Below are 13408 nucleotides of genomic sequence, written 5' to 3' on the forward strand. Positions count from 1 at the left end.
GCAAGCACTGCATAGAACCTAACGTGAATATCGTTACCGTGGATGTAATCAATCCAGTTACTGTAGCGCTTCTATTTAATCCTTTTGGGGATGTTTAAGTTGTCATCTGCCCATTTGTCAATTTGGTCAAAAGAAATTGGTTGAACAGAACTCATACTTTGGGACCATCGCTCCATTTGTTTACAATGGTTTGTAATGCAGGCTGCCACCCCATCTGGTCATGTGATCCAAAATGGCCGCGGTGTGAATAAGGTCTATAACAGCCAGCTTGTGTTCCTTTAGGAGTCCTTGGATCGTTTCTCTGCGCCCTGCTTGACCCCCAGCACCAGGTGAACAAACCAGTTGAACTGAACCATCCAGCCTTTCTCCCTGCAGATCTCTATCTGTTCCAGAAGGTGGCGCTGAGCCTCGTCCTCGCTTTTGCCCACCGTCAGCGCCTCGCGGATGTACTCGATGTCCTCCGTGCTGGTCAGCTGGGGCATGCCTGATGTTGATGGGGCGAGAAGAACGGAGGGTGTGTTTATTCCATACGGTCACCATTTCATCCCGAACTTAGTCCTTGCAAATTCTAATGTATACTGCATGCAAACCCTCTAGCTGCCAATCCCCCAGCCTCACATGAAAAAAACGATCGGATATCTCTGCCTATCTCCGTCTACCAATTGTCTGGATACATTTAGATTGATTGTATGGGCTTAGATGGCTGACGAAGGCAAACGCCATTACTCCACCGACTGAATGCCTCTGCCGCGTCATCCCAAAACCTATATACCACTGGTGCAAGGACGTGCTGTGATTGGCTAGTAGCCATTTTGAGTGACAGTCTGGAAACGATCTCGCAAAAACATTATTGCGACCGTCAGGTCGCAGTTACTATCAAAACCTCCCCCGGCTGTCATTCTGTCTGTCACACATCACGTCACACTTTTGCCCTACTCGTATCTCTTTGCACACCCCTCATTTCCCACATGGCCCTCGTCTATAGCGCCACCATGAGGCCGATTCTTGCAAAACACAATTTTGGACACATTTCTGCTCCTACAGATGTTGCCCTAAAATCACGCAAAGCGTCATGTCATCAAGATGGATCTGTCCCATTTCCCATATTCCATTCCTGATTGGCTACCATTGCCTTCTAAAGTTTGTGTATGCGACGTGACGGCCGCTTATCTCATGATTATGGAGTTGAACGGGAAACACATATGGAGGTGTGATGCGTTTCCAGTAAGCCAATCTAAGGAAGCTACAAACAGTATATAGGGAAATCTAAGTGGAACAGGAGTACAGTTAAGCCCTTATCAGAGTCTGAGGTGAAGAGCTATCACCTCAACTTTTAGGTGATAAACTATCACCTAAAAATGTGATGGCCATCATAGTCACGGACTCACTTTGAAGTCATATCACCGTGCCTCTAAAACCAGGGGGCACACTGATTGATCTATCTAGATCGACCAATCAGTAAACAGGGTGATGGGGAGATCAGAGAGGAGAGATGTATAGGTCCGCAGTGATGGCTCTTCACCGCGGCTAATGACGTAATATAGTAGTTTTCTGACTTAAAAAGACTCTACCACGGTGATAGGGGTTTTATAGTGTTGATGTGGTTGATGGATGAGTTCTGTACCTGTCATCAGCATCATGGAAAACAGGATGATCAGCAAGTTGGTGTGATGACGCAAGGCCACGTAGGCCTTCACACACACATTCTGAGAGAGCGAGACAGAGAGAAAAGAGACACAGAGAGAGAGAATGAGAGAGAGAGAGAGAGAGAGAGAGAGATTGGCTGTCATAATATCGTTGTGGTTTTCACAATACAATTGATCCCTCAGAATTGCACGACATTTCACAGAACTCTTTGCTGAGTTGTAGACCAGACGAGAGCGAACCCTTTGGGCCATAGAGCCAAATATCTAAACCTGCCAGATATTCAGAAACGTTCTGGAAGCTCTCGCCGAGTGCCAGAATCACGCAATGATCTTGTCGCAGAGGCTTTCACTCACACCGAGCAAAACCTCGGCGAGCAAGATCACGTTGAGAGCTTGTTTTGAGATATTTCCTACAGTAATCTATCTATAAATGCGAGAAGTCTCTGCGTGTGTGTCTGCGTGTCTGTCTGTAATCCGCGTATCTCGAGAACCGTTCGTCCCACCGGCTTCAGATTCGGCACGCGCGTTCCCCGCCGCGGCACGGAGTGCAGTGCCGGGCCTCGACCCGACCCGACGCGCGGTTTTCCCTAACCGGCGCGAAACGTTCGGAATCTCCTTATGCGGGCTGATTGTTGGCATCAGGCTGTTCCGGAGGAAATCGGCGCAATCGCTGACTCATTGTGACATCACTTCATAAAAGGCTCTGACATCACGTACGCCACATGAGTCAACAAAAAATCTATGTGAGTGTGTATGTATGCATGTAATCCGCGTATTCCGAGAACCGTTCGTCCCACCGGCACGCGCGTTCTCCATATATGGGCATAAAATGAATGCCCGTATGCGGAGCTGATGTCTGACATCAGAGTTTTCCGCAACCGGTACTGTGTGTGCAGAGATAAGTGGCATAAGTGGACAAAGGCAAACAGGCAAACAGGTGGTCAAAACGGGTCCTATGACAACAGGTATATTGGGGTTTGCATTAAAGGGTGCAGCAGGTAGTGCAGTGCTCAGCCTCGACCCGACCCGATACACGATTTTCTGGAACCAGCACGAAAGGTTCGGATTCTGATGTCTGACATCAGGATTTTCCGGAACTGGCACTGTGTCTGCATAGATCTCCATATATGGGCATAAAATGGATGCAGACAGACAGATACAGATATCTCCATATATGGACATAAATGGACACAGGCAAACAGATGGTCAAAGATCTCCATATATGGGCATAAAGTGGACGCTGACAGAGATACAGATATCTCCATATATGGGCATACATTAAATGGACACAGGCAAACAGATGGTCAAAACGGGTCCAAGCTCACAATGCGTTGCGACACATTGTGAGCTTGTCTATTATAATACACATGGCTTGTATGACTCAACACCTAGGACCGGGAACCGAGTGCCACGCTATGAGCTTGTATATCTGCTATTTTTGGAAAAAACTTTGAAAATATATCATTTTATAGTAACATTTTTAACTCAAAGTTTTGCTTCTGCTGGGTCCCTGGAACAACATATTTTGAGATGGGGGTCTATGGCCAAATACAGATAATTCTAGTTGTCCTTGACATTAAAAAAACTTTGAGCACCACAGATAAAGAAACATATGTTTTCTTTTTTTCTTTTTTGAAAACCATTAGGATTTAGAAGACTTTTTGAGCGGTGGTCACAACGCTCCTATACGTGGCCGTGTGTGTGGGTCTGTCTGTCTGTTTGTCTGTCTGTCTCCGTGTCCGTAGCCTGCAGTAACCTTTTCTGACCACACATGTTAAGGGAGGGGCGCTGTTGCGCACACACACACACACACACACACACACACACACACACACACACACACACACACACACACACACACACACACACACACACACCACCGCTCAGTTCACACGAGTGTGATTTTTTTTTTTTGTTGTTGTATTTTTCAGGACTTAATGGGTTAATTTGGGGATGACTGATGAGTTTCAGCCCATGTCGATTTAACATTTCTAGCGACCTCTGGTGGACACATTTCCCAGTTTTCCAAACAGCTTAACATACTGTACACAATGTTCATACATACAGACAGACCGCGTCATTGAATGCGTTCCTAATCAGCTACAGTGATAAGGAGGTACGGTACAGTGTTGATTTTGTCGACTAAAACTATGACGAAAAATGTTTGTCGACTGCGTTCTTTTTACTGACGAAAACTATATAAAAACAAAGCTGTGATGACTACAACTAAGACTAAATATATTGACAATTTCGTCAACAAAATAAAAACTAGACTAAAACGTTAGGGATGGACCAGTGGAGAAGAGAGTCATTTTATGTTTGGTTGCTCTCAGGTGTTGCGTGCTGAAAATAGCCGATCTACAAGCTTACAACGCGTCGCGCTGCGACGCGTTGTAAGCTTGTAGATCGGCTATTTTCAGCACACAACCAAGTGTAAAATCAGTCATTACGATGCCTTCAAGGCCTGCCAAAATACATTTTAGTCAACTAAATCAACTGTAGATTTAGTCGCCTAAAATCTTATGATATTTAGGCGACTAAAATTAGACTAAAACTAAAACTTTTCAGGTGACTAAATTATGACTAAAACTAAATTACATTTTATTCAAAAGACTATGACTGAAACTAAATCAAAACTTGCTGTCAAAAACAACACTGGTACGGTAGTACAAATAGTCTGGGGAGTTTGCGTGTGAACGTGTGTGCTGTATGAGAGCCACATTCAAATCCATTTTATTTTGCACCTGGAATTTCTGGAAGTGGGGGCTGCTTTTCTTCCCGGAGGTTCCCATGACATAGAGGAAGTCTGGCGTGAGGACGAATGGAACCCACTCCTTGCTGATTCCCATGAAGCTCTTATAGTTGCCCAGGATGTGTCCGAAGTCGATGTGGAAGAGGTTCCCTGCAGGCCAGACAAAAAAGGCTTTAGTATACTTCCTGCCGGAGTAGTGCGACACGGATGATTGCGTTTGGTTTTGGATGCATTTAGAACATGGGTCTTCAACAGGGGGTCCGGGACCCCTAGGGGGTCCTCAGAGTTACTACAGGGGGTCCTCCAAATCTTTGTGTGATAGAAACTTTTTTTCTCCTTTTTTATATTAACCACATGAACCCTAATGTCCATATTCTGAGAACTTTAGCCAACAATAGCTGATCTACAAGCTCACAACGCCTCGCACTGCGAGGCGTTGTGAGCTTGTATATAGGCTATTTTGGGCAAAGAGGTTTTGGTGTAGAGGGGGGAAAGAGCAGACTAAGTACAGAATGAAAGGTCAAGTTTATTAAGTATTGAGGGTTCAAGTGGTTAAATATCTGAAAACACAAATTGACATGAATCCAAAATACACTGATGATTGTCTCCTGCTTAAAAGCACTTCACGCGTCTTTAACTAAATGTAAACACATAGCCAGGCCAGTGTGCTTGGTTTGCATCGTCTTGTGCCAAGAAGGGCACCGTAGCAACCCAGCAACAATCAGTTATCTCATGTTATTACCCGGCCTGTTTGGATTCTTGATTCTGATTGGTCGAGCGCTGAAATCAGAGGTCTGTTATCACACGATAACAGACCGCTCCGCTCTATAACAGACCGCTGCCTAATCAAAGACTCAGAGCACCTGCTGCAGTCCAGCTGCACTGCGAGAATCTTAGCTGTATCCAAAATGTCAGCCATGTAAACAAACACACAGCGACATTTAGAACTAAACGTTGCTCTCAAGAATGTTTTTAAAAATATTTTAAGCGAGAAATAGACGACGTAGTATCAGAAAATGGATTCTATCTAATCAGCACTTCCTTGTTTTCCAAGGCGACCGTGTCGCGCTGGGGGGACACCCAGCGCGACACTTGTGGAACACTTCCAGCCGTCTGTAAACAAGGAACTACTTTGTTTTGTTTTTAGTTTTGAGTCGAATTATTAATTTTATTTAGTAGCCGGGTAATAAGCGGGATAATGAATGGCTCCTTGGTGAATGACGCTAGATAACATCCCTTCGGTTTGATAACTCCGCCTCGGGAGTTATCAAGCCGTCGGTCTGTTATCTAGCGTCATTCACCGCGGAGCCATTCATTATCCCTTACTTAATAAAGTTTAAAGTACGGTACAATAAATGCTGTAGCCTATTGGTTGCATTCATTAAAATGCTAAACAATTAAAGAAAATGTCTGCAGTCAGTAAATGGCACATACTAAGAAGTCTGACTTAGTCATGTATTATGTATAGACACAATTAGAGCAATTTCTTAGACTTTGACGCGTGTGCATGTTGGCCTGGTTAGCTAAGTGGGGGTCAAATAAGGCAATGACACAAAAGTGGATATTCAATTTATTTTCAAAACCTCCCACTGAGACAGCCAAGCACCCAGCACGCACGCACGCACGCACGCACGCACGCACGCACTAATATGATTTCATCTACAGTACCAGTACATGTTTTGGTCTGATGAAAACAAACGCCAGAAATGTGGAGATGCTATATATTGGTGCAATAAATAATGGAAGATACATAGTATAAAACTTTAAAAGTCTAAAAGGCTTCATTTTTGGACCCCGACATATGCAAATAGCACCTAATACCACAGATGTTTTCTGTAGCACCTAAAAGTTAATTATACACGGACATTTAAGTGATTCAAAATTCAAAAATGTCTGCATGGTGTTTGGGGAATCAAAAGGAGTTACCAGATTCAGTGATCATGATGTTGTCATTGTGTCTGTCGCCTATCCCCAGGACATAGGTAGCTACACAGTAGCCTCCACAGGAGTACAGGAACCGCTCCACGGCCTGCTGAAACTATAAGGAGAGAGAGAGAGAGAGAGAGAGAGAGAGAGAGAGAGAGAGAGAGAATTGTCAGCTTGTCAGAGTATTGTGCAATTTCACTTCAATCAATTTCATAAATCAACCTAAATATACTGTATATTTTAGTGTCCTGTTGTGTTGTGAGTTCTACACACACACACACACACACACACACACACACACACACACACACACACACACACACACACACACACACACACACACACACACACACATAATATAGTTGTTGTTAGTCAGAAATGTCATCTGCAGTAGAGTGATGGGCTGTATTTACAGTAAATACTGCTGCAGCCCATTGTAAACTGTTTCAGACCTTCAGTTGACCAGCCCTGGAAAGCAGCTGTGTCACTTTTCAATCTTAACCATTTTAACCATTATTTTATACTTTGGCTATTCCAAAATCACAGATCTACAAGCTCATGGCACAGCACAGAGTGTTTGTAGATCTGCTATTTTTGAAGAATCGTTGAATATATATATATATTGTTTTAAAGGTGATACACCATGAAATTTCACTTTTCCTATTTTAAAACCTTTTTTTGGGGTCCCACTAGCACCTTCTATCCTCACAAAGTCCCATTTCTGACCGTTGTGTCTTTCTCTGGTTTTGGGAAGGCGGAGGTTAAAAGCATCCCACGGGTTCTCAAAACAGGCTGTCCAGATTTGCTGCCGTCGCTGACGTCATCGACAGCCGTTTTTGAAGGGGAAAAAGATTTTTTTTTCAAAAAGATTTTGGGGGGGTGGCGCAGTTCAGGCCAAAGGTGGTACTGCAGCTGAAAATGCTCTGAGAGCCATTCAAAATGAGAGCGGCTCTCTATTCAGGAGTGGTAATTTAGCCTCAAACCTTTTGAAAAACGTTTTTGGGACATAAACAATATGACATAAATACTTTTTAAATGCATGGTGTATCACCTTTAACTCAAATCTTTGCTTCCACATAATATTTCTAATACATATCATTTTGGGGCGTCCTTGCCATGAAAATGTTCTGAGAACGACCGATATTACAGCAACACAAGTGTTTCAGAAAACTCGTCTTCTAAACACGGATTTAGAAGACATTTGTAAGAATCGGCTAGGTCTAAATGGGTTCATTACATCAGGGGTTCCCAAACTTTTTTGTCTCAAGAGCACCCCATGGATATTTTTTTAATCCGAGGCACCCCTACATTATAATTTTCACTCCCAGCACCTTATATTTATGGCATATCGTCGTTGTCGGGTGGAAACCTTACATGTCCAAAACCGTTCATTTTGTATTTATCATCTATAAAATGTACTAAACTAGTGAAAACAGCAGATCTACAAGCACACAACGCCTCGCAATGCGAGGCGTTGTGTGCTTGTAGATCGGCTGTTTTCACTAGTTTTGTGTGACAGTCTTGTATGATGGCTTATTTGCTTTACCAAAAGATGTACACATTTGAAACTTGGAGATACGAGGCTTCTGCCCGACAATGACGATATTTTAGTGATTATGTTGCGAGGAAAACGTTGAGATAACAGACATTTTGGTTGGAACTGACTGAAAATAACTTTGTACTTCAAGTTTAAAATGTTTTTTCAAGTGTCCAAATAAATTCCAAATATTATCAAATTATCTTGCGGCACCCCTGGACTGCCGTCGCGGCACCCCAGGGTGCCCCGTCACCCACTTTGAAAACCCCTGCATTACATGTCAAGTGAAAGAGGCTTTGAACCAAATACTACTGAACTACTCATAAACCTTTATGCTGCCAATGACAAAACACAAAATACGATCCTAAAAATTACAGTAGCAAAATAAAAACACACTGAAAAGCAACAGGTGTCTTGGCTCAAAATAGCCTATGTGAGTACTGACGCTGAGAAAAGCCTAGTGACAGGAAACAGGGTCATTTCCTTCCTGCCTGCAAACCGCTACTTCCTCTAACAGCTGATAAACAGAGCTGTGCTTGAAGACATTCACCCTTTGTCAAGTCCCGCCCATTGTCCTGCCCCAGTGCCCCTCTCCACACCCATTGGTTGCTGTGTCTTGGTGGGACATTCAGTGGGACATTCCATCCACTGCCATGTTAATTCAGTTGCTTCATATTGTTATTCTGTGTGCTCAATTCTAATTTCAAACTTTGTTTCAGTTAATTGGAGCTGCTCAGTGGCAGTATAGTGACTCAGCATGTTTTTAAATGTTTTTATTTCTCCAAAAATTATGTTTTAGCTAATTCAACATAAAAAAGGCGGAACCAGGGCGGGACAAGGCAGATAGAGCCTGTTGGTTGGTCAGTCAGGGACCACCTAGGAGGCTAACAAAGGGTGAAACTTTTACCAATTAATTTTCAAAACTTTTCCAAAACCTTTCCAGAACATTTAACCCAATTTCCAGGACTATATAACAATAATTCAGCTCAATAACAAGTCGCTTACTCCTTTGCGCAAAGCCCAAACTAAAGACAGGTAGTGTATGCCAGTGGTTCTCAACCTTTTCAGGCTGTGAAATTAAATGATCATATTTTAACTGGGGACCTGGCACCCTGACGAGCACTAAGTGTTGAGGAATTTTGTATAATAAGTTTCTATTGTGAAAATAGCAGATCTACATGCTCACAACGCCTCGCGTTGCGAGGCGTTGTGAGCATGTAGATCGGCTATTTTCACAATTTCTGCCTCTAATATTTGACAATTTGTCCAATGCTTAATTTGTCATTTCAGAGGTTATTACAAAATCAATAACCAAAAACAATGCAAAGCTATTTTTTCCAGGACCTTCCAGGACCCTTGATCAATTTCAAAACTTTTCCAGTACTGGAAAAATATTTTTCTAATTTCAAAATATTTCCAGGAATTTCATGACTGTGGGAACCCTGTTTGTAGCAAAACCTCAGCAGCCTGTCTCTCTAACCCAGGGGTCTTCAACAGGGGGTCCTCAGAGTTACTACAGGGGGTCCTCCAAATCTTCCAATCCTTTTTATATTAACAACTTGAACCCTAGTGTCCATATTCTGAGAACTGTAGTAAACTGTTCCAGACCAACCTCCACCGGCTGTCAGTCAGCCTGTCTGTCCATCAAGTCTCGTCACACTTTTGCCCTACTCATATCTCCGCCACCGTTGCCCCTATCTATGCCAAACTTTCTCACATGGCCCTCTTCTAGCGCCACCATGAGGCTGATTCTTGCAAAACACATTTTTGGACACTGCTCCTACAGATTTTGCCCTAAAATCACGCAAAGCTGTACACAGTATCTCTAAAGTCATGTCAACAACATGGCTCCGTCCCATTTCCCATATTCCCTCCTGATTGGCTACCATTGCCTTCTAAAGTTTGTGTATGCGACCTGACGGTTGCTTATCTCCTGATTAGAGAGTCTTACTGGTATAGTAACCAATAGTTCTACCTTGTCATCGCTGACACACTTGTCCCTGAGCCACTGGTTGAGAATCTCATCCTTAAACGCTCCAGTGCTTCCCACCACACTCTGCTGAATGTTAGCGATGGTCGTAGCGTCTTTCACAATCTCAATCATGCCTGGAGAAAGAAAGAGAGAGGGGCTCAGATTAGCATGCAGTACCAACAAGCGCCCAGATGAAGACTTTTCCCAGGACCAGCTTTCAAAGTCATCTTGTAAGTCTTTTGAGCATTTGTTTCTACAGCTGACTGCTGCTGAGCAGGGGTGTCGCACCAAATGCTGGGCCCTGGGTACAAGGATTCACTGTGGGCCCTCCATGAATGTTCTTCATAGGGGAGGGGGTTTAACCCATTTAGACTGGGAACGCATTATTACGCATTATTTTGTGCTTTAACTATTGCAAAAAAGCAGATATACAAGCTCACAGCGCTGCACCAAGTGCCGTGCTGCGAGCTTGCTATTTTCTTTAAATCATGAAAAAAAGTCTTTAAATATTTCAAATCCTTTTAAGGTTTTGAAAAACCTATGTTTCTATGTCAGCGGTGCTCAAACTTTTCCATGTGAAGGATCCCCAAAATGATATGTATTTGGCCACGGCCCCTCATCTCAAAATATTTAGTTCCAGGGACCCCCCAGAAGTAAAATTCTGCTTAAAAAAAATACATATGTTCAAAGATTTGCACACATTTTCACAACCTTTCAAAAATAGCAGATCTACAAGCTCGCGAGCTTGTATATCTGCTATTTTTGAAAAGTTTCAATAGCTAAAGTGTAAAATAATTAAGGCCCTTCCACCTCCTTGGGCCCTCGTAACTCAGTCCCACTTTTCCCCCCTTGTGACGCCCCTGTTGCTGAGGAACACATTTCATTATCTGGGAGGAGGTGTACAGCTCCAAAATGCACCCGAGGATGTCCTCTCCAAACACAGCACTGTCAGAGAGCGTTGACTTGCGCGCACGCACGCACACACCCACGCACCCACGCACCCACTTACGCACGCACCCACGCACGCACGCACGCACGCACGCACGCAGAAGGGGAAAAATAGAGTGTGCATGGGCGATGCGTTTCCGCCGGCGCGCCGTGCCCTGGTGCCCCGGGTGCACTCCTGTGAGCCTGTGCGTTAATCCAGGCTTGCATAATAACAGGCTCTGTGCATAGATTTGTGAACTCTGTGCATACCATGAACCATTGAGTGACATTCAGACCTATACTGCACACATAAACAGAGCTGCTACCCTGCAATGTAAATGTTATGTTTTCTCATGCCAATAATGCTCCCTTGAATTGAATTGCATGCATAACATACTGCCCGAAATGCCCGGCATTTCGGGCAGTATGTTGATGGAATCGTGCACTTTATGAAAGAAGCATGACATTTGGCACACAGTTAGAACATGCCATAATGGAACATTTTTGGCTATAGGGACATCGCAGATTTGTCTTGGGAAACTTGTGGGAGCCAATCAAAGTTGGCGTCTCATAGACTTTACTATACAGTAAGATAAAAATAAAAAAATGCTTTAAGTAGCATGTGAGGGGTCAAACTAGGGTTTTCTCATGATTCTGAATCCAATGCAAGCATTTGTTAGGCAAAAATGTTCCATATGCCATGTTCTAACTGTGTGTCAAATTTCATGCTTCTGTCATAAAGTGCACGATTTGTGCACGAAACGCTCGGACTACAGCTGTAGTCCCAGGGAATACCTGTTTGCTGTGCCAGTTCATTGCCCCATAGCCTCCTTTGATTGGCTTGGCTGCAGAATTGAACCGGAAACACATATGAAGGTGTCATGTGTTTCTGCGTGCGTGCGTACATGCGTGTGTGTGTACATGCATGCACATTAAGACTGACCTATTCTGTTGCCAGTAGAGATGCATCCATAGGGTAAGAGACAGAGGTCCAGGGACTCCGTTTCCCAGATGGACTCCATAATTTTCAGAATCTGGGTAGAACACACATGGATGAAGTGTAAAATGAACAGCACATTTAAATTAGAGCAACGGAAAGAAAGATACATGGTTGGATACAGATTATATGCTACTGCAAAACTTAGTTAGGAACGGTTAAGGATAGGTTCAGGTTTTGGTGCACCTCTGCCGCGGTCCAAGTGACTACAATGGAGCGCTCCCTATCCTTCAGCCAATCACAAGCTTCAAAAATGAGTCCGGGGCGTGGTTTTGCCTTAGCTCTCCTAGAATTTAGAAACTCGCGTACTGCAGCCATTATAATGAAACTTCGGTGGTTCAATTAAGAAGATATAATATATTAGAGAGTATGTATTTGTTAATCTAATCGCCACAACTTGTAACTTTATTCATTATTTCAATTAACTTTGTTTTTGCGCTTCAACTTGATCTCTTTATTGAGATATGATTATTTTAGGTAGAAAATAATTATTTTCATAATCAATTGATCTGTCGGTTATTTCTATGCAATTCATTTATATCATAAAGGAAAGGTGAAATAAGGTAGGCGGAAAACATCCACCAACAATCCATTGAGCCCAGCACCTAGAAGCTTGTCCAAGAGAGAACAATCTGCATTTTAAATGACAACAATGGCTAGAATTGAAGCGGTTTAGTTGATGCTGCCATAGAATTAGTTTAAAAGCTGACGAAAACAATCTCGAGAGAGCATATCATTAATTTTCTCTCCCAACTGGGTTCACTGCAAGACTTTAAACTGCCAACTGTCCCTGCTGGTCATATGCCATGACTGCCTGTAGCTCTGATCCAGTTGATTTCATTGGTGATGCCCACAACCAGAGCAAATGCCAATGGAGCCTTGAAAGACCACAATGAGCTAATGGAAATGTGCTGGCTTTGTCTTTAATTACACAATGAAACCCATAACCTGGGGATAGAAAACATGTCTGAGACAAAATCACCCTGTAGGGATACAACAGTTAAATAAACTAACCACATTTTATTGTAAAACATTATCTATAATCAAATGTAATAATCGATTAACTCATTCAATGCTAACAATGAGAAATATATATATATTTTTCTTTTCATTGGTTTATGATAGCGTGACGCTCAACCACAACCGCGTGTGAGCCCAGGACAACACATCGGGTTAGGCTTGATCAGGTTTATTTAGGTGTATACATGGAGAATTTTAAACAGGTTTAATTTTTAATATTGTTTTAACCCGATTAAAAGTGTTTGTGTAAACGCAAGTACTGTTGTGTGACGAAGAATAAAATAACTACGTGTTTGTTGAAGAAAAGTTGCTGTAGTCTACCTGTAGGATGAGCATGTCCTGCCTGAGATCATCTCCGTGTTTGAATATGACCCCGATGGGTTCAGTGGAGAGGGTGGTGGGGTCCGCACGCTGAAACTGCAACCACAGGGGCTTCTTCTTAGACGCCATCACCTTACACTGGTCGATCTGGTGCGCGCACACACACACACACACACACACACACACACACACACACACACACACACACACACACACACACACACACACACACACACACACACACACACACACACACACACACACACACACACACACACACACACACGCAAAAGGCAATACAGATCGTTGT

The 13408-nt window shown here is 43.2% G+C and overlaps 1 protein-coding gene across 1 annotated transcript in view; it reads right to left on the reverse strand.

Annotated features, from left to right (window-relative positions):
* Positions 1–13408, reverse strand: part of pik3cg (phosphatidylinositol-4,5-bisphosphate 3-kinase, catalytic subunit gamma) — a 42643-nt gene continuing 29235 nt past the window's right edge. The window contains exons 18-24 of the mRNA XM_080754132.1: positions 13099–13245; positions 11704–11794; positions 9837–9967; positions 6325–6436; positions 4391–4548; positions 1625–1706; positions 1–484 (exon numbers count right to left, since the gene is read on the reverse strand). Coding sequence (XP_080610258.1) covers positions 279–484; positions 1625–1706; positions 4391–4548; positions 6325–6436; positions 9837–9967; positions 11704–11794; positions 13099–13245 — 927 coding nt within the window. The 3' untranslated portion in view covers positions 1–278. The remainder of the gene's footprint in view (positions 485–1624; positions 1707–4390; positions 4549–6324; positions 6437–9836; positions 9968–11703; positions 11795–13098; positions 13246–13408) is intronic.

The sequence above is a fragment of the Nannobrachium achirus genome, assembly GCF_963921795.1.
Source record: "Nannobrachium achirus genome assembly, chromosome: 23".
Taxonomy (NCBI): domain Eukaryota; kingdom Metazoa; phylum Chordata; class Actinopteri; order Myctophiformes; family Myctophidae; genus Nannobrachium; species Nannobrachium achirus.